Below are 21,002 nucleotides of genomic sequence, written 5' to 3'. Positions count from 1 at the left end.
TAGAACGCAACCCCTTTGCTCTTTTTCTCTCTTCCACTGCCGCCTGGAAGACCTGCGGTGCGAACCCGAATGTGACGAGCAATCCACAGCGACTTGTATGATGACATGAAGAAACGGCTTCTTTATTTTCTCAGTTTATATACATGGAAACGGCCCCCCACCACCACTGCGGAGTACTGGCTCCCCTAAATCTATGGCATTACCTGCCGGGCTTTCCTCTTTTATTCTTGATCCTGCATTATCGAGTGGGCCGGTTTCAGTAGTAACATCAGTCCGCAAAGTTACCTAAATGATGAAGGCTACCACGGACATCTATTTTATTCTTCTGGTCCTCCTTTCATGGCGCCTCTTGCGGAACAACACTCACGCGTATGGCAATCCATGGGAACGGAACCGACCTTTGCATTATTGAGCGTTGCCTCTGGAACCCAGCCCTATCAGGACCTTCCAATTCTTGATTTCGTCATAATACCTTGTGCTACAGCTCTATTTCTTCATGTAATTTCTATCCATTTTTCTTCCTTTTTTTAACTCGAAGATTGGTACATGCCTCACGGCGCACAGAAATGCCGTCCATTCTATACGGTTTTTGGCTTAGTATGTCATATGCTTTAATTCCCTCCCGCGGAGATATCTTTGCCAATGGCATTAATTGAATTTGTATTTGTTTTATTCCTTGGACCTATTGATGCGTGTCAAGTCCTAGGTATAATGTAAGCCCGGAAAGGGCATCGAGAAATAGTTTTTTTTGCGGGTGATTGTGAGATTTGTTATCTCGATCATACACACACAGACACAGAGAACTCCATTCTGGTTGATGCCGGGTTTATTGGCAGTCACTAAGAATATGAAGACTGCCTCCAAGCGTCGAGTTTGATTTCCAAGACACAGCCAAGAATCTGTATGGCAATACATGTCTCTTGGACGCCCTTGCAATTTCTACTTGGGCGCCTGAGTACTATGGAGAAGTGTCACGTTCCGGCCGTCGTCCGTAAGAGGCACAGTATAGGATTGGTAGAAGACCGAGCCTGCTCAATATACGACAGCATCATCCAACTTTTTCTTACTATTCGTCCCCTGCTGGCGATGTACTAATTTTACTGGCCGTTTTTTTATTTGGGGATACCGTTTTATAGCCCCACAAAAGCCACATGTCACGACCAGAACATCAGCCCAAGGCTTTTTCCCTCCACGGCTCTTGTTTTCAATCTTCCTTGAACAGGTCAAGTCAGGAACCAGCAAGGAATCACATCGCTTGCATAGCGTGTGTTTTATTTCCCGAGACAGCCTCAGCTGGGACTTTAATGAAACCGCTCGTAGCTGGGCGGCACATTGGCGGGCTAGGTATGAAGACTGGCTGGCTTTCGGGGGATGGTCTTCAGCTAGCATGCCTGTAGATAGACTGTTTTTATTCAATGAAGGACAATGCGGGGTTCTCTCTGAGCCACCTGCAATTTCCGGTTGATCCGTGGGTCTATTTTCAAACAGAACGAAAGAGTTTGTTTGCCCTTGACCGGGTGGCCGAGGGCCCTGTGCAGATTGAAATAACTGAGACGCATTATATAGATATGACATTCGAGCACGAAGATGGCTCTGTACTGCGCCCGTGGCGGGCTTCGGGTTTTTTGCTTTTGCCATTGCAGGAGCGATGCGTTTGATATCGGCGTTGAGGGAAGCTTGGCCTAATACGGGCAGCTAGGATTTCTTGCCCAAGCAGTTCTTCCTACCGAGTTTGGTTTAGAGCAAATTTATCGGAAAGATCCAGGCATAATTAAAGAAAGGAGGTGAGGCGGCCCAGGGAACCTGTTCATTTTCTGGTGTTTGTTTGCCAAATCACCGCTCGGCTGCCTGGACCCGTGATGAGTCATTCTTTGTGTACATCTTTCGGGGTATTTTTCAAGCCTTAGAATCTGACCAATAGTAACACACCAAACACAGCCCTCTCTAGTACTTAGCCAACCAGCGCTCAGCAGGACTTGCAGTGGCGCGTCACAGCCAAACAAGGGTGTTTAACCGTATGCGGCTAGCGTGTCTCGCGGCTCAACCTCCAACTCCTTCGTTCACCTTTTCATCGTCTTTTTGTTCTTCGCCTCTTCCACCTTGCTTTGCTTCTATCAAGGCCGCCTCTTCTTTGACTGCGTTTTTCGTGTCACAAGTCGCACAGTCTTCTCTGAAGGCCTACTTTCCCCTTTTTTCCTTCGAATTTTGACCTTTGTCGACGCGTATCCGTCTTTCACCCTCAATAACACCTTCATCATGTCCCACGAAGAAGATCTTATCGATTACTCCGATGAGGAGCTTCAAACGACCGATGCCGCGGCCGCGGCCGCTGCCCCGGCTGCCAATGGATCGGCTGCTAAGAAAGGCGACTTGACCGTCACGGGTGCTCGTCCAGACAAGAAGGGTAGTTATGTTGGCGTCCACTCGACTGGCTTCCGCGATTTCCTGCTGAAGGCCGAACTTTTACGTGCCATTACCGACTGCGGTTTCGAACATCCTTCGGAGGGTTAGTTATCATCTTTTTCACAAAGCTTTCCTCCACTTCCTGCATCTTCCAACGTCCGTCCATCGCGAACTGGGCTTCATCGGGTCAAATTCTATGCGAAGATTCCAGGCGGCACGGGGATATGTCTTTTTGAAATCAAGAAATACTGTATCGAAGCTGCGATTTGTTTCCTATGTCCCTTGGGGTTTCCTGTTAGGGATTCAGAAGAACTGCAGCCGTGAGCTTTCTCCAGTGCACGCCACTGTTTGAAAATCACCACTTTGACGAATACATTTCATCGTTTCAGCGCCGAGACTGAAACGTCAGGTTGACTACACCTGAATATGGAATCGAATCCTCGTGCCGACCTGTGAATGGCTTTCATCATTTTTCTGAGTGCTTCCTTCCTGCGGCCAGTTTTTGCCCTTCGTACGCTCTTGTTTTCGAACCTTTGCCCCATAATTGTTGATCACTTCAGGCCATTCGCGATGGACGGACGTTTGAGAACAGTGATGGTCGCTTGTTGCCAAGTTCAAAATTCTGGGTCGAATCAAGTCTAACATGTCCCTCGCTCCTCATACAGTCCAGCAAGTTTGTATTCCAACCGCCCTTCTCAAAGTCGATGTACTCTGCCAGGCAAAATCTGGTCTCGGTAAAACGGCAGTCTTCGTTTTGACCACTTTGAATCATCTGGAGCCTATTGCCGGTGAATGCTCGGTTCTTGTCATGTGCCACACGCGAGAGCTTGCGTATCAGATCAAGAACGAATATGCCAGATTCAGCAAATACCTTCCTGATGTCAAAACTGCTGTTTTCTACGGCGGTACTCCGATGCAAAAAGATATCGAGACGTTGTCCTCCAAAGATACCTACCCCAACATAGTTGTTGCTACTCCTGGTCGACTGAACGCTTTAGTTCGAGATAAAAAGCTTTCCCTTCGAAATGTTAAGGCTTTTGTTTTGGATGAGTGTGATAAAATGCTGGATCAGATTGGTAGGTGTTGTCATAAAAGCCCGACTTTTCATCATGTATAATGTTCTGATGAGCTCTTTAGACATGCGTCGTGACGTGCAGGAAATCTTCCGCGCGACTCCTGCGGAAAAACAAGTCATGATGTTCAGTGCCACTCTTTCCCAGGAGATTAGGCCCATTTGCAAAAAATTCATGCGCAACCCCCTAGAAGTCTATGTGGATGATGATACTAAATTGACGCTCCACGGTCTCCAGCAGTACTATATTAAATTAAGCGAGGCTGAAAAGAACCGGAAGCTCAATGAGCTCTTGGATAATCTTGAATTCAACCAAGTTATTATCTTTGTGAAGAGCACCCTTCGTGCGAATGAATTAGACAAGCTTCTTCGCGAATGCAACTTCCCTAGCATTGCAGTGCACTCCGGTGTTTCGCAGGAGGAACGGTAAGTCTTATGGATTGTTTACTTGAAGTCAGTAGCTGATTTGGCTCCATTCAGAATTAAACGATACAAGGAGTTTAAAGAATTCAACAAGCGCATCTGCGTTGCCACCGACGTTTTTGGCCGTGGTATCGACATCGAGCGTATCAACCTCGCGATTAACTACGACATGCCTGCCGACGCAGATTCGTACTTGCATCGTGTGGGCCGTGCCGGTCGTTTTGGTACTAAGGGTCTGTCGATCTCCTTCATCAGCAGCGAGGAAGACATGAAGGTCCTTAAGGATATCGAGAAGCGATTCGAGGTTGCCCTGCCGTAAGTTATATACATCTGATTTTTCCGTGTTTTTAAGCCTCTTACTTATACGTTAATGCTAGTGATTATCCTGAAGAGGGTGTCGACGCGGGTACCTATATGGCATGATTGGTTAGCATACGGGTGAGATTACCGCAGTTGAAAAATGCCGTAATATGGAGCTTCTCCGTCTTCCATTTTTAGTCTGTTTCCATGGTTGAAAGGGGTTTCTGGTTTCCAGTCTGCGTTGTCCGGTGTTTGATCTTTGCAATCGCGTTTACAGTATGCTGGCAGTTTGAAAATGGGGGGATTTAAGGGTCTTTCTGTAGGGAAAATAACAACGCTTCAGACTCAATCTTCTCTTATCAAGTGATTTCGCCCACGTTGACGTCAAGCTTCTATTTCAGTTTCACCTTAGGTTTCTAGTGTAGTTCTCAGCGCCAAAGCGGGCTCCGTCAAATTCCCGCACCCCGAGCTTACTCAGCACAGCGCATTCGCGCTTTATCGGCCGTGCAGCGATTGAGACCGTTGTCCCTAGAATATCGAAGGTAGCGTAGCCTGGTGACTGTCTGGGTCTTTAATGACTTTTGCGACTCGTGGAAAGTCAACAGTGCGCCTCCAGCCTCCGGGGAACCACCTTAAGCGGCGCGCCCAGACGCCAACCGCGCGCGTGCCGATGTGGTATCACATGCCCCGAGATTTCCCCAGACGAATCGCCGCTTTGCTGACCACCAGACATCCGTCATTTACCAACATCTGGCTTCACGCGTCTCTGCCTTGCAGGGCCATTCCACCACTTTGTCTATACTGTCCAATGGCGATATTGTCAGAGTGCCTTGTATACTTGCTGCATTTGAGATTTTCAAGCCGGTGCTATGCCTTATACCGGCAGAGACCTTGATCGCTCCACCCCCAGCCATGAGGGGCACAGCACAGCGCTTGTTCCCTGTGCCAATAATCTCGTCCCTAAACCTAGCAATACACTCCTGCCGCGCCCGGTAGCCTCTCTAGTGACTCTCTTCGCTCATTCGACCTCCCTTTCGCTGCGCGTAGGAACCTATTTGGGCGGCTTCGCAATCGATAGCGTTCGGGCAACTACACTTACAAGTCTAGAGTTGAGCCGGGCCGTGGTGGAGGGAATATTAATAAGAGCTGGTCGAGATATTGTTTCGAGGAGCAGTGATGACTATGGCAGGGTAGAGGCGGAGTCTTTACTGGAGCGCAGCGTTGGTATATAACTGGCCTTTTTGACGGAACCTATAGGACTAACTTGGTGGATGGTAGTTGGCAACTCTGCATTCTACAATTACCTCTGCGTCCTTCTTCGCCTCAGCGAGCTTCCACCTTTCATCTACCACCCTTACTTCGGTTGCCCATTTTTCTCAGTCCCTCCTTTCCACTCTCGACGCAATCCTCGGCTCGTCCGAGTCTTCCAGGGCAATCGCATCCATTATTACATTGATTCGAAGAGAGTTCCGCAATCCTGACACTGTTGCATATGGCGGTAAAGTTGGTATTGCCGATCTACTCGTCGGCTGCATAGGTTTCGCGATGCTACAGCGGATGGGTCGGCGAAACACGGAACGAGAGTTCAGGGAAAACGGCAACGAGGAGACCATTTGGGATGTTGTTATTTTGGACAATGGGTTGAGGGCGGATGTTGTTGGCACTCAACGTACCGAATACCCAACTGCTGTCGACAGCCTTGATAACCCACCTCCTCGCCCGGCATCGTTCCTAGCAACTGAAGGTGCAGGTACAGATGGAGATTTCCAAGCATTAGAGAGGGAGTCGACACCGTTCAATCCCCTTGGCCGACTTGTTCCGCATGTATCTCTTCCAGCGGATCGCCAACATGCACTCTCTGATGAGGAGATACGGCGGTACATTGTGGATCAACTTCCACGCGGCTCGCACGCTGCTATCAGAACCGATAGTGTTACTGCAAGGACGATTACTGTGGACGTTTTTGATAATCAACATAATTTTATAGAAATCGCCCCCCCTCCAGGAACCGCCCTCATTAAGGAAAGTTTTCATGACTCTAAAGACGCCGACGATATCACCATGGTAACCGAATCCCAATTACCGAAGCATTCCGTCGTATTTCAAACCATCTCGAATCAGTCTCATACTTCTGAACTGCGTCCGGACCGAAATATATCTAGAGAACCGTCAGTAGCCCGCCCCAGTGGCCCCCGCTCGAGGGTATCTCAGAGGCCCGCTACCAAACGGTCCAAGACTGGTAGCTGGGTAAATGACTCGACCCCCGCCCCCTCCTTCGATCTTGAGCCCATGGACGTCGATATGCCCACGGTTTCACCACGGCGTCCTTCCATTAAACGCACGAACTCAGACTCTTCAGCTAGTGGCACAGAAACACCTCGAGCTTCGCGGCAGAAGATTTCTATGGCCAAGGCAACACACAAGCTTATATCCAACGCTGAGGCAAAAATAGGGAATATGACCACTCTGAAGAAACGACCACCAGTGTCATCAGGTCATAGCCGCCATGCCTCTGAGTTCAGTGCGGATGACACCCTTAGTATCAAAGCCCGAATCCGAGGCAGGTCTAAGCCAGGTTCACGTGTCGCAGATCAAAAATCAAAACTACTACCTGCCCTAACACTATCGTCTCGAAAAACCGAAACCATAGAGCCAAAACAATCCGAAGAGCACCCTTCTGTTGGCTCTTCCGACTACTTTCGAGGCCGAGAGTACTTTTCATCTCATGAAAAAAGCGTTGAATCTTATATGGCTCGCACCGATGCGTATTCGTTACATTCTCTCCCTAAAACACCCTCTTCACCTAAAGTTGCCAGGAATCATATATCTAGCACGAGCTCCCTATCAAAGGTGAAATCTGATGGCGATATGCAACGACTATCAAGTGATACTAGCCGCCCGTGCAGCCCTATGCTGTCGCGCAGAAACTCGACCAGATCCCTCGCGCCGACTATCTATTCTCTTGCGGCAGCTGATTCGAGGGCTTCACTGGTACTTGCGCCTCGGTTTATCAGAAGCATATATGAAGACCAAGATACACTTTCAGCTCTTTCTAGAGATGGTAAATTTCCAGGTCTTTTCCCTTATAATCATCTCGTTCACAACATTCAACGTTTTTCGAGGTTCTCGTCTGCCTCGTATGGGTCAAATTTCCTGAGAGTCATGGGTATTGCTACTGGGCCACAGGACTGGCAAAATGAAGAAATGGACCATCATGAGCACGGCTCGTTCTCCAATCATACGGGACTACCCCCTTCAACTATCTTACTCTCTTCTTTTGTGGATCCTGCGGGTGGTTCAAATTCTTCTGGAGAGACCCAAGATGGGTTTCCGTTGGTGCATTACCTAACATTAGATCATGAGTCAAAAGCTGTGGTTCTTACACTTAGAGGGACCTGGGGTTTTGAAGATATCCTTACAGATATGACATGCGACTACGATGACTTACATTGGATGGGTAAAACCTGGCAGGTTCACAAAGGGATGCTGGCATCCGCCAAACGTTTACTCGAAGGAGGTGGCGCGCGTGTGATGGCAACTATAAAAGCGGCACTAGAGGAATTCACCGATTACGGCGTCGTGTTTTGCGGTCATTCATTAGGTGGCGGTGTCGCTGCGCTTCTTGCAGTGCTTACATCAAGACCCAATGACACCGACTTACGCGGACCGGCGTTTGTGACTACATCTACCCACGCTGGCAGCACTGATAGCAATACTCAGCGTCTACAAGGACAATTTCGACTACCGGCTGGCCGGCCCATTCATGTATACGCATATGGTCCGCCAGCAGTTATGAGTCCACCATTACGCCTTGCCACCAGGCGCCTGATTACGACCATGGTCAATGGACAGGATGTTGTTCCCACTTTATCATTAGGCGTCTTGCATGATTTCCATGCTGTTTCACTTTCATTCAAAAGCGACGTCGCTGACGCCAAATCTTACGTGAAATCCCGAGTTTGGGATAGCATCAGCCGCAGCATCGCCAACAAACTGTACATCAACCAGCCTCCTCTGTTGGTACATGCTGGTAATGGTGTGGGTGAGGATTCTTGGGCGTGGAACACGCTTAAATCCCTTCGAAGTCAATTGACTGCCCCAAAGCTCTTACCGCCGGGTGAAGTCTTTGTGGTTGATACGATGCGTGTCCTTCAACGAGATGCCTTTACTCTGGATACCCCTACCAGCGATGGATATCCACGGTTGGGTCGTCCTGCCACCAGGGTACAGCTAAGATTTATTCGCGACGTGGAAGCCAGGTATAGAGAGATCAGATTCGGCTCTGGGATGCTGGGCGATCATAGCCCTGGAAGATATGAGGCGAGTTTGGCGGTTTTGGCGAGAGGGGTTCTAGAGGAGTGATTGGATTTGAACAGAACATTTTCGAATTGCCTAACATTTCACTGCCTGTTCTTTTCGGATGATTTTATGATATTTACGGATGTGCTACGGCTGAATTACGATTGTTCTATGACAGAAGGGATGCTGATACACTTTAGAAATTTCGGTTACATATTTATTGCTGCACCTAGATGTTTTGTGTACATACAAAATATACATTTTCAGGATAATCGCCGCCCTGGATAATTATTGAAATGGCACAAGAGAGTCCCCAGAATCTTTTGGGCCTCAACCCCAAAATCGAACTCTTTGTAGCGTACTTAAGCCGTCTTTGTCGTAAATGGACTGTAACATCTGCTCCAGCAGCAGAGCCAGGCCGTTTTGTCTTCCCTACAAGACTCTCTCATGGAACATGGCGGAGTAGTCGCACAGTGGCATACGCCACGATACCAGCCGAACCATCAGTTGTAGATATTGGCAGGAGCAGGTCCATATATTCTACCGGGAAGACTCCAAGAACAGGTTGATGCGTCCCTGGTGAGCAACCTCCAGATACCTAACTCCACTAGACACGCATTCAGCTGTCTGGATTAATGCGGCAGGTTATCATGCCCATAGATCCATTATCACTTTTCCTCAATCCGCATATCGTAATTGATAGCCGCGCTTTAGGCGAATTATTTAGCTCGTGTTATCACCACCACGGCTCGCCTTCCTGCTCTGCCTTTCTTCGATATCGCGAATCTGTTGCTCCAATGTCTCCTTTTTCTGCATCAAGCCTGCTCGAACGCCTAGTAGTGCATCGATCTTCTCCTGTTCTGAAAGAGCCTGGCGCTTCTGGATGTTCTGTTTAAATTCCGAGTCAAAAATCGGCATCAAAATATAAACTGCTGAGGATCTCTAAAGACAAGGCCACAGTAAAGGAGGAAATACCTGCTTTGCATCTTGCGTCATTTTTAAACTTGCTCCATAAAGCGCCCCGGATGCCACTGCGGCTGCCATCGTGCCAGTTATGAGCACTCGGCGGAGTTTGTTGGTGGAAGACATGGTGCGAAGCCTCAAGAATCAACTTGTCAATTGAGAGCTAGAAAAATTCACAGTTTTAATTCTGGAGCAAAGATCTAATAGCCATCTTTTCTGCTCTCTGAGATCATGTTGTTTAATGCGAACTTGTGTTGGAGACTTTTACGATACGGAGCATGAAGTACATAACGTTTATTGTTTGGTATGTTTGCATCTAAGCTAAATTGAATAGCGCAGTGGATGAACTAAAACAAACGACTTCTATCTTTTGAGGCCAGATATGTCTTATAACCAAATGTTTCGAGTTTTCACATACAAGGGTTCAGCTTATGACTTCTTTTAACCACTTGTTCGATTGAAAGCTTCAGATAGAAACCGGCGATATATGTATCTCGCATCACGTAGGGCCCCGGATCTAAAGTGGATTGCAGGGATCAATAGTGAATTCATTCATTTATGTAAAGGAAGTCAAGATCGTGTCCTTGATGGCCTGGCCGACAGCTATAGATTTGTATTATTTAGTATATGTCGACTGTGTAAAATTGGTCGTGATGACATACCCATCAGCGAACGCCAATGAAGAATACTGTCTTTATATAGACGGCCTAGCACCCTGGATTCGAAAGTTCGACGAAATAGCAGCCAGTTAGGGCCTGCAGGGCGAAAAGCTGTATTTCAAGTCGGGTTCTTTTTAGGACCAACCCTAACCAAGTAACTCGACCCCAGACGCGTAGCTCCAGTCTATCAGGCCGGATCGCTAGCAGAATTTGCGCCGTGACTTGCGGTATTTTTATCTATCCCTTCTTCTCCCAGAACCTTCGCTGCTCCCATGAAAAGGCCACCTACGTAGCCGCCCAAAAACCTCATGTCGCCTGCCTGCGCACTGGTCATCCTCATAAGGGTTTCTGTGTCTGATAGATGTGCGCTCAGTTGCGCAATTTGGGCATGAAGATGCGCATACTGCCGTGCCTTAGATGCCGGCATACTGGATGCGGAGACTAGGGCGGCTGAGGTGGACGCTGATGCCGACGTCGGGATCGACGGGCCTGCTGCGGAAGAGGATGGCGCGGTGGATATGTTCCTGGTGTGCGAAAAGGCGGCGGATGACGGACGAGAAGGGCCGCGAGATGACATGGTCTTTCAGAAGCAGTTCTATTGATTGAGTGCTGTACGGAGTATGTCGATGCTCAGACGCGTTGGCGTGGAGGCGGCTATAAAGTGCTGACTAATGGGAAAGGCTATTTTGCGCCCCAGAACTAATTTACCTAGCTACTCCGTACTCCGTACAGCTTGTTTGTTCAGTTCTGCCTATCTCCCCTGTCAATTAGGCTTGAATCTATGCTGCAAATAGGCCAGTTTAGCCGGGTAGGCTCAGTTCGTCTTCTATTCCGCCACACAAAACAAACATTGCTGAGACATATTTCTATTACCTGCCGTGGTTTGTCGCGGAGACGTAGCCTATAACTCCTTCAAAAGACTAATTATTTGACGCAGGTAACCCTATTTGCAAAGACGATCTATTTAGGTATACCAATGGTCATTTTTTAATTGATGAAGAGCGCCAGTTTCACGGACGCTATGCGAAGTTCAATGTCGACGAGCTTTGCAGCGTGGCTGCTGCTTCTGGAGGCTCCGAATCGCCAATTATTGCCATCGATAAGATGGAAGGTGGCTTTTGCAAGGCTTTGTTAATGAAAAAGGCAGATGGCACAGAAGTTGTTGCAAAGCTACCTACCAAGCGAGCCGGCCCTCCTCAACGCCTAACCGAGTCAGAAGTAGCCACAATGCAATATGGCAAGTTTGCTCTTCTACAAAGCAATTTTGATGATTATTTTTAGGCGTTGACGGATGCTTCAGTTCAAGAGCATACTACTATACCCGTTCCTAAAGTGCTCGCGTGGAGCTCGAACTCTTCCAATAAGGTTGGCAGTGAGTATATACTCATGGAGAAAGCGCCTGGAGTTCAGCTGTGGAACAGATGGCCCAAGATGAATGGATCATCTAAGCTCGCTATAATCGAGCACCTCGTGAAGTTGGAGAGCCAACTTGGTTCGATAGAGTTCCCTTATTCAGGAAGCCTTTATTTTCGAGATGAAATTAAAGACATAAACGCCTCTACTCCACTTTCGAAGGAGTTGGACCCAAGACAGTCGTATTGTGTTGGACCAACGGTGAATAGCTCCTGGCACTACCAACTACACCCCGGGGCTTCATCGGTTGAACGTGATAATAGTGGACCTTGTAAGATTCATTTGGATCTATTTTTGAGTAGAAATTGATATTGTGCTTTTGATATTCCATAGGGTGCTCCCTGTCTGATTACGGAAAAGACCTTATACAGCGAGAAATATCCAAGATTTCTCAAAGAGAAGAGCACGGAGGCGACTCACATAGCCAAGCGGACAGCAAAGGAGCAATTAATGATCTTACTGCAGCAACAAAGGTTCTAGAAGTTCTAGAATCTTACCATCCAAAACTTACTTCGCTCTCAAAACCGACCCTCTGGCATACGGATCTACATTTAGGAAACATCTTCATTTCCGAAGATGATCCTTCAAAAATTGTCTCAATTATCGACTGGCAATCGACATCAATTGGCCCTTTGTTCCTTCAAGTAACTTGGCCAGAGTTCTTGAAGCCAACAGGCGAGTACATGTGCGGCTTGGTCAGGCCGCTACTACCAGAAAAATTTGAAGAGTTAGACGAGTCCGAAAAAAAACGTGCCATTCACACAAGGGATAATGCGCTTCTTACTAAAACATACGAACTAAGCAGTTGGCAGGTTAACAAAGGTGTGATTTATAGCGCATTGAATCTACCATCCGTCCTTCGCGAGATATTTATACGCTGTGGAGAATCGGCGGACCAAGGAACTACAGGGCTGCGTGCTTGTTTGGCTGAGTTGTTTCAGTCATGGACAGAGTTAGACATCAGTGGAGAGTGCCCTATCTCATTCTCAGCGGGAGAACTTTCGGATATCGAACAAGAGTTTGAGCGGTACCGGGAATGGAGTAGCATTCAAGAGTTTGCGAGGGAGTATCTAGAAACAGATGTTGACGGTTGGATATCCCCAGAGCGTGATTTTGCTGAGATCCAGCAACGCAACAAAGTCGGCCTGCAGAAGTATATCCATGAGATGTCCAAACGTATGAGCCCTCACGAGGCTCGAAAGATATGGCCCTTCCTAGAGAATGTCTAGTATTGTGAGATATTGAAGCATACTTTTGTATCTGTAGAATAACGCTACTCGTGCTTAACTATTCCCTTGTAACTATATGTATGTGTAAGTGCTCCGTAAGCTCATTATGCATGCATCCCTTAGAGTAGAATCAAGAAATCCAGTGGCTGGAGGCTGCAGTGACGGATACCCGCCCCAAGCAACTAACTAACTAGGCAGACATGATTCCATCCAAGAAACCAAATCGAGGCCCGATATCAACACGCCCACTGCTTCCAAATCAAAGCCACATCTTACATCAACCTAACCTCCCCCGAGCCCACGCCCAACAGCATGCCCTCCGAGTACGAGCTCGCCGTGCAGGGCCGCGACCTGTACAACTTCCATGGCAACCGCGTCGTCGAGTCGCAAACAACCGCCGGCCAGTTGGTGGCCGTCAAGGTCAAGCCCACGGCCTACTTCGCGCGCTCCGAGGCCGAGATGATGCATTTCGCCTCGCAGCAACCAGGCCTGCTCGCACCGCGCGTCATCGGCTGCTACGACATTCCACCGCGAATCACCACAACGGTCACCAACATCCTCGCCGGCGAGTCGCTCGACAAAGTCTGGCCCACCATGACCAGGGCACAGCAGAGCTCCATCAAGACGCAGCTGAAAGAACAGATCCGGCTGATGAGGACGTGCCCTCAGCCGTTTATCGGGCGGCTGGGCCGGCAGCAAACGCTGAATTTCTACGATCGACTGGAATTTAATTTCATGGGACCCTTCGAGACCGAGGAGGCGTTTGACGACTGGTGTCTGCAGCGGGTGGCTTCGCCGCTGGCGCGCGACGACGGGCGAGCAGCGGCGCTTTGTGCTCACGCACGGCGATCTGGCGGCTCGCAACATCATGGTAGCAGATGGGAAGATCACGGGCCTGGTGGACTGGGAGTACAGCGGCTTCTTCCCGGAGTACATGGAGTACGCGCTGGCCACGGTGATCCACGACTGTCATGAAGAATGGTGGACGCCAGTGTTGAAGGAGATCTTGGAGCCATGCGGATTTCAACGAGCCAAGTTTACGGCGGGGATCAGGTACCGCGGGTGGTGACGGGTATGTGACTATGCTCTGTAGCTAGATACTCTAGCGGACGTCGTTCATGCTCGATGACACCGGGAGCGCATTTTCCTGCCGCTTTGATTAATTTGTCGCACATGATTTGTCTTGAGACCGTTTCTTCCGAGCGACCTTGCTTGCCCTTGTCCCTCTGCGTCCTGATTTTCTATCCCACTGATATATGTAACAACACACCGCTTGGTAGAGACAGAGATTCCGGGCCAGAAGATCGACGCTAGACCATAATACAGGCTTGATATTTCTCCGTATTCCAGGCCTATTTCAAACGCAGACTGCGCGCCGTGAATCGCACATATAGTTACGCTGGGTCGAGCGTGTCGCCTCCCGCCCGGCCCGCGCTTTGCCGTGAGCAAACTTGCGCCGCTGTGACGGACGGACCGGGCTGGCGATCGCCGCAGCAATCACAGCGCCGGGTCGCTGCACAAGCCAGCAAGCAGCATTGCGCACGCCCGCTCACATTTCAATATTCGAAACCACTCCGGAAGGCTGTGACTCGGCCCGAGACCAAATGCCCGGCAGCCACCCCCTATAATGCATGGTCGCGTGTCGATGCAGGGTGACCGGTGATCACCCGTTGCGAGCACAAATCGCCCGACTCAGAGTCAGCGGAGATAAAAATAAAGATAAAAAAAAGGACCACGAGAAAAGCACGGTTGGGAAGCGTTGAGCGATGATTATGCGACAGGGTCCATCCATTAAACGATTTTGTAATTAACTAAGAAGACATGTTTGGAGAAAAGAACAAAAGGCCATGATGGTTGACACCGACAGGTCGGGGGGGAAAAAGGGGAGAGCAAAAAACAAAGGAGCAAGGTCCGTATCCGTACCACCAATTTTCTATCATGATATCAGCCACCCGAAAGCAAAAAGGAAACACAACATTAGCCCATCACCGGATTCATTTTCCCATCGTTTCCTTGCGCCAGACACGATTTCCATATCCCCTAATCCGGAGCAGGCCGAGGCAAGAATGTTGATGTGGCTTGCATTTGAATATAATAGTGTAGACAGAGCGCGGCTGGGAAGAAGCTGGAAGAAAGAAACATTATTTATTGTGCGTATGGCTGGCACGGAGCTCTGAAAAAAAAGGGGGAGAAGCAAAAGGAAAAGCAAAGCTGTCGAGCGCCGCAGGTATGCAAAGTGGATCAGGAAAAACAGCAAGCTAGAAGATGCAGACGGTTACACAAGTTTTTTAAGAGAAAAAAGAGATAGAGATTGATGCGGATGAGAACTTGTAAGGAAAGCCGGACATGAGAACACTGAAGAGAAGCTAAGACCGGAATAAAGAAGGGAAACAAGGGTCATTTTTTGTATAAAAAAAATTCAGGTCAACCACGTAAGTCGCATGAACGGCAAAAGAGCCTCAATTTAGAATCCGTCCTGGTAAAGCTCAGTCGCCCCGTCAGAGGGAGAGCAGAGTCAGGTGAAGTGCAGGTGAATGGCGTCCAGACGGCGATGGAGAACGTAGGAAAATCGACCGCTTGCAAAATATATGGAAAACCAGGCAGAAACCGGAATTAGAGTGGTAGGATAAGCGATGCGAATCCAGATGATATGGCCATATCCACGAAAACATTGTCAAAGGAAAAGCACGTATATGGAGGCAGTCGTTCGGAAAACAAAAATATTCGGCGAGGCGCAAACCGCGAGCCGATTAAGGTGCCTTCGGTTTCCGGAAAGCGGGATGTGGACGCAGGCTGCTTTGGCTGCTGTGAGCGGACGTTCCGGAATCGATATTCGCACTGGCACCGCTATCACCACTCCCCGCGCTAGCGCTCGCACTTCCTGTCAGACTTCGAACGTTTGGATGCCCTTTGGCAGGATACGAGTTGCTCACCCCAACATGCTGTTCGACTTGCTGCGGCATAATGCCATTGCCCTGCCCAGGAGGGTGTCTTGGAATTGGGGCTCTCATCATTCCCGGTGGGCTTCGGCGGTTGGGAGGAGGCGCTCCGTTCGGGGTTCCGTTGAAACCATCCATCGCACTTGCGTTGCGGCCCATGCCGCGACCGGCCGGGTTAAAGCTGTGGCCAGGGGACTGGCTTGTTCGTCTACTCGGCGGAGGATATGGCCCGTGTCCGACTGCCTGGCCGAGTTCGTTAATCCGATTCGCCGTCAATGAATTCGCTCGCGATTCGGCCTGCATCTCCCTTCTATCAACATTTCCATATCTATTTGATGAATAGTTGAGCATGGCATTATCAAGTAATGCGTCATGCGCTCCTGGAAACTCTTCGACAATTCGAGCACTGGTGCGATTTCTGTTCATGCCGAAGGCGCGGCTAAATGCTGAAGGGGGGCGGGAGGTGCCCATTTCTGGATTTTTGCGAAACTGCCCGGCGTTATTATTCACTACCTTTCTATTTTTCCGGGAAGTCACGCTCATCATGTCAAAGTTGTCAGGGTCGATTTGAGGCATTGGCGGGGGGGCGTCGAAATATTCGCCATCATCACCGTCGTCAAAGTTGTCACGAGCCGTTGACATTCTCCTGCTAGGTGCACTACGTCGCATATTCAACTCCTGCTCTCTCAGCTGTAGCTCTCGTTGTCGTAATCTCAGTTCGCGTTCTCTGAGTGCCAGATCGGCAGTGGAAGGTGTTCCGTTGGGAGTAGCGCCAGCGTGATTGTTGGCCTGTGGCAGTGATTCGTCAGGTGCGTCTTCGTAGAGAACAAGGTGGCTGAATTCCTCCAGGCCATGATCCTCTGCTGACGGATCGCGCTGGCTGGGTGGACCTCGGGGCGGAGGATGGCCGTTAGGCGGCCGGTGATTGCCCATCGACGAAGCAGCGCGTCTTTGCTGAGGCGCTCCCTGTGGCGAGGAATAATTTCGCGCGCCACCACGTGCATTCATAGGAGGACGGCCAGCAGACGACATGCGAGGAGGATGGGCTGCAACAGGCGAGGCAGGCTCGTGGGCCGGGCGGGTTTGGTTGACAGTATTGATGTGATGGAGCATAGCATAGAGTGTTTCGATTCGGGGGATTTTCACGCCATGTTCAATGCTGAGCTTGATTGGGGATCCGAGATAGGTTTCTACCTCCATGGGTCGACGGGCCAAGAAATCTTGGTACATGGTACTGGGATTTTCGGGCTGAGCGGTCATTTTTGCGATGGTTGTCTCATTAAAATCTTCAGAAAAAGTACAGCCAAGAGCTTGAGCGAGACTCATTAATTCGTTAATAACATCGGATATCAGATGCTGCACTCCAACTTTCTTCAGAAGCTGGGCATAATTGGCAGTTTCAAACACAACGCTCGCAGGGTGAAAGGCAATAGGTCTTTAGAAAAAATTCCCAGTTAGTGTGAACACGGTTGAGTAGAGGAAAGAAAACAGCTTACCCAATCATTCGCTCAAACTGCTGTTGTCGAATGTTCTGAGAAACTTTACAGTTGACCTGGCCGGTGCTCAATGTGATCGACAGAGCGGTAGCCATATCATTCTGAATTGCTGTTGGGATGGAGGCAGTGGTAGTAGCAGGGCCAACCCAGAGGTCACTAGACGCGGTGTGTTCAAATTCGCTGGGGCCGGTTTGCACGATGTCAACCCCTGAGACGAGGGAGAGAATGACATTGGTAGGGAAGCGATGCTCCAACTCAGACTCCACGCCGAGAGTGGTTGTAGTGTTTACAAGAATACATGTGTGTTCCGGAGTAACAACGGAGTGGATGATGTCGCCGAGATCGTACAGGTCGGGGAGAGCTTTGACGCACAAAATGACGTAGTCATACGAGTGCTCCCTTGAGGGAGCTTCATCTGTGCTGCGAATGACTGCAAAGAATCAGTATTTTGCCGACAGTGGACGCAGTCAGGATGCTTCATACCGTAGCGAGGTTTGAATCGCTCGTTCCCGAAAGCTTTTGATCTGAGGCAGACAACAAGTCAGTTCATCGAATTCCAGCACACAACAGGGTGTTTTCGTACTTGAATGTAATGCCATACTGCGCCACGGCTTCATAGTTTTGTTTCCAGACCAGAGTCACATCGCAGGCATTGGTAGCCTGCAGTCTCCACGACAGAAAGGCGGAGATCGCATTACCCCCCACTACAAGGCATTTGATCAGTTTCACAACCATCTGGGATTCAAGGCAATCAAAGCAAGTAAAGAAAAAAGGTGGTCTCGAAGTTGAGGAGGGTGGCGAGGCGAGTTCAGCACCCAGCGAAAACAAAGACACGGCAGACACAAGGGTGAAGAAAAGTAGCAAGCAGGGTACCATACCAGACAAGACGCGGAGTCGGGGCGGCGAGGCAGCCATTGGACCCATGCACAGGCGTCAGTAGGAGCTATCCAGCGTGTCGATGAAGGGCGGAGAGAAGCTGCCGGGCGACTGCGGGAAGCAACAACCACGGGGCACTCGGGCCGGCGTGTGCGTAGGCTTTGGTGTTCGGTCGGGCAGAGGTACTACGACTAAGCACGGCAGGTTGTGAATTAGAAGATTAGAAGCGGCGTGGTCTCGACGACGAGCATAGAGGTGTCGGCAGCCAAACGAGCGACGGCGTGGCGAAAGACGAGCTGGGAAAAAAAGGAGAAACAAGAAAGAAAGAAAGGAAGAAGGAAAAAAAAAAAAAAAAAGAAGAAGAGAGCGCGCGAAGAAGCAGGCGTGGCAGGCTGGGATGGGATGGGATGGGCGCGAGGGCCAGGATTGAGTGGGAGGTCAAGTAAGGTCTAACGAGAGGCAGAGCCCGACAGGTCTCCTGTCATCAGCGGGCCTGTGGGAGGCAGAGAGAGCGAGAGGCAGCAAGCGACGGCGGGCGGGGACGGCAGGACGGAGAGCGGCAGACTCGCGAAGCCACAGGCTGGGAGGGAGAGGAAGAGAGAGGGAGGGAGAGGAGGGGAGGCGGGGAGCGGGCGGCGGACGGCGGGTGATGGAGGAGAGATGGAGGAGGGCGGAGGTGAAGCTGGTGGTTGGTGGTTGGTGGTGATGGAGGAGGGAAAACGGACGACGGGGATGAGTTGGCTTGGGCCAAGATGGCGGAATACCTGCCCATGCGCGTACCGGCGTGTAATCGTGTATTTTTAGGGCGCGCGCGGGTGGGCGGGCTCCAGCCACAGGGCCCCGTAAATGAAACGTACGTAACAGGTAGCGAAAGTCACTGCTTAACAGCCTGTTGCCTCCTGTTTCTCCCCGAGCAGCAGTGCTGCGCGCAGCCCAACCGCAACGGGTGCTGGCGGAGCCGGAAACGATCTACGACGAACTACGTCTCGACGGCCGCGGCCACAGGCATTATTATAATTATTGCGAACGCGGCCGCAGTCGGGCAGCCTCAGTCGACGCGCGCGCAGGGGTGCCGGCGGGTGTGGGCGCGCGCCGTCGCCAGGCCCGGCGAACTCTCGCAGCTCGGTCCTCGCCAGCGCCCGTCGTGACGGGCGGCTATATCTGTCTGCCGGGGCTTGCTCGTCGACCCTCATCCGCGTCGCGACTTGCTTTTTCTATTCTTTTTTTCTGCGTTGTGGCCACCCGTGCGACTAACGAGTTAGCGTGCCGCTTCGCCGCAACGCGTCGTCGTCGTCGTCGTCTCGTCGGGGGATAGGGGGGTCAGCAGCACACGGCGAGGATGATGTGCACGCAGCCGAAACCGCTGGCGACCGCAACGGTGGAGACCAGACGGCGAGCGAGCTCACGGCGCGCGCCCAGAAGGGGATGTTGTTGCCGCCACCACCGCAGCTGAGAGCTCCTGCGTGCGCCGTCGCCGCCGCCGGAGGAACACTCGCGCCCCGTGCGTAAAACACTAGTACCAGTACCAGCCGGTGCTGTGCTTGGGTGCTCCGGTTTTGTTTGCACCAGCGCGCGCGCCGAGCGAAACACCAGCTGGGCGCCGACTGAGTCTGGCAGTCGGGTGTGCAGCTGTGCTGGCCGCGACGCCCGGAGGAACCATGGGGGCAGCAATGACAGCTGTCCGGTGTCTCAGGGTACGGAGCGGGCACGGCTCTGGCGTGCTGCCTGGCTGTTCTCGAACAGCTACGGAGTACTGCTCTCTCATCGCATGGACGCCAGCTCTATATGTAACCAGCGACTCTGTCTATCGCTGCTGATCTGGTATGCTCCGGCCCGCCAGGATTGATTGTTGTCCGCCATCCATCCACCGATCCCATAACTAACTACGGAGTACTCGCACATCCACCCCAACCGCAGCGCCCGCCGCCCACCACCACTACCACTACCACCACCACCACCACCACCACCACCACCACCACCACCACCACCACCACCACCACCACCACGCCGTCTCGCGGCTCCCCCAGCATCGCCCGATGCCTCCTCACCGCCCACCCAACGCCCACGGCGAGCTATCTCCCTACCCGTACTAGCGGCCTGGCCCGTGCTGTCTGGCTGCCCTGTTTTGCATACGCGGATCCTGCGTAATCTTACCGACGGGTGGGCCGCGCTAGCCCGGCTTGGGGGGGCGCCGAGCCCCGCGCTGATTGGGTCGCCGCGCCCGGTGCCTGATCCTGAATCTGCCTAGCGCGGCGGGGCGTTTCCTGCTTTTCGCCTCCCACCGACGTAATCGTGGCTGATTGGGCCGCTCCCCCCCCCCCGGATCGCCCTGACTCAGCAGCCACTTCCTTCAGGCGAGAGCCCGCCCGCCCGTGAACGCGCCCCCGACGGGCCCTGCAGCCGCGCGCGCCCTCCGCCTCCCTTCTCATGCTACACCACCACCACCACCCGACGGTGGCTGTGCGAGCCATCGTCCGGCTCCCTCGACTCACGCGCCTCCCGCTGCCGCTCGATGGATGAATGCTCGTTGCGCAGAACGCGGCACCGCTGCGCACCTGGCGCCCCCCAGCGACTCGCTAGTTATGTTATTTACCGCATGTGAGATTGAGCCAGCCACCGCCGCCTCCGATCCTCTCATTCCCCCCCCCATCAAATCGTCAACAAGCATTGCCGACCGTCGCGCCAAGCGCACCATACTCGGCCTGGACCTCCTCGCTGTTTGGGGGGTCTGGAGCTCTGTTCATTTTAATTTTTTGCCTTTTCGTGCTTGCTGCCACGCCGCCCGAATACCACCATATCCAGCCAAGAAGAGATCAGCCAACCATCTTCCTGGTATATTATTATTTCGAACCCGCGATCCCACTCGGCTTACTCCGTGCGCGCCTGTCATCTCCGGCCTCCCATTCCGTGCACCGCGCGTACGGAGTATT

At 51.3% G+C, this 21,002-nt stretch overlaps 6 protein-coding genes across 6 annotated transcripts; 4 read left to right on the top strand and 2 right to left on the bottom strand.

Moving 5' to 3' along the window:
- Window positions 1-2,256: 2,256 nt before the first annotated feature.
- Window positions 2,257-4,321, top strand: SUB2 (Suppressor of the cold-sensitive snRNP biogenesis mutant brr1-1; the record flags this gene model as incomplete). Its single annotated transcript, XM_049249615.1, has 5 exons — window positions 2,257-2,506; window positions 3,069-3,479; window positions 3,541-3,901; window positions 3,956-4,213; window positions 4,276-4,321. 5 exons carry the CDS (start codon window positions 2,257-2,259, stop codon window positions 4,319-4,321), a joined length of 1,326 nt encoding a protein of 441 aa, XP_049111809.1.
- A 746-nt stretch (window positions 4,322-5,067) lies between these two features.
- LOZ57_000515 (uncharacterized protein) lies at window positions 5,068-8,560 on the top strand (the record flags this gene model as incomplete). The annotated part of the gene is made up of 2 exons (XM_049249614.1): window positions 5,068-5,418; window positions 5,477-8,560. 2 exons carry the CDS (start codon window positions 5,068-5,070, stop codon window positions 8,558-8,560), a joined length of 3,435 nt encoding a protein of 1,144 aa, XP_049111808.1.
- Window positions 8,561-9,220: 660 nt separating this feature from the next.
- Window positions 9,221-9,541, bottom strand: LOZ57_000514 (uncharacterized protein; the record flags this gene model as incomplete). Its single annotated transcript, XM_049249613.1, has 2 exons — window positions 9,221-9,385; window positions 9,473-9,541. The coding sequence occupies 2 exons, from the start codon at window positions 9,539-9,541 to the stop codon at window positions 9,221-9,223; spliced, it is 234 nt and encodes a 77-aa protein (XP_049111807.1).
- Window positions 9,542-10,900: 1,359 nt separating this feature from the next.
- On the top strand, window positions 10,901-12,761 carry LOZ57_000513 (uncharacterized protein; the record flags this gene model as incomplete). The annotated part of the gene is made up of 4 exons (XM_049249612.1): window positions 10,901-11,000; window positions 11,057-11,337; window positions 11,401-11,803; window positions 11,866-12,761. The coding sequence occupies 4 exons, from the start codon at window positions 10,901-10,903 to the stop codon at window positions 12,759-12,761; spliced, it is 1,680 nt and encodes a 559-aa protein (XP_049111806.1).
- A 312-nt stretch (window positions 12,762-13,073) lies between these two features.
- LOZ57_000512 (uncharacterized protein) lies at window positions 13,074-13,736 on the top strand (the record flags this gene model as incomplete). Its single annotated transcript, XM_049249611.1, has 1 exon — window positions 13,074-13,736. One exon carries the CDS (start codon window positions 13,074-13,076, stop codon window positions 13,734-13,736), a length of 663 nt encoding a protein of 220 aa, XP_049111805.1.
- Window positions 13,737-15,511: 1,775 nt separating this feature from the next.
- Window positions 15,512-17,931, bottom strand: LOZ57_000511 (uncharacterized protein; the record flags this gene model as incomplete). The annotated part of the gene is made up of 4 exons (XM_049249610.1): window positions 15,512-17,135; window positions 17,197-17,626; window positions 17,680-17,720; window positions 17,780-17,931. The coding sequence occupies 4 exons, from the start codon at window positions 17,929-17,931 to the stop codon at window positions 15,512-15,514; spliced, it is 2,247 nt and encodes a 748-aa protein (XP_049111804.1).
- Between the last annotated feature and the right edge of the window lie 3,071 nt (window positions 17,932-21,002).

This window comes from Ophidiomyces ophidiicola (genome assembly GCF_022830035.1).
Source record: "Ophidiomyces ophidiicola strain CBS 122913 chromosome Unknown scaffold_1, whole genome shotgun sequence".
Lineage (NCBI taxonomy): Eukaryota > Fungi > Ascomycota > Eurotiomycetes > Onygenales > Onygenaceae > Ophidiomyces > Ophidiomyces ophidiicola.
The sequence above is the reverse complement of the archived record's forward strand: the minus strand, read 5'-3'. Positions and strand labels throughout refer to the sequence as shown.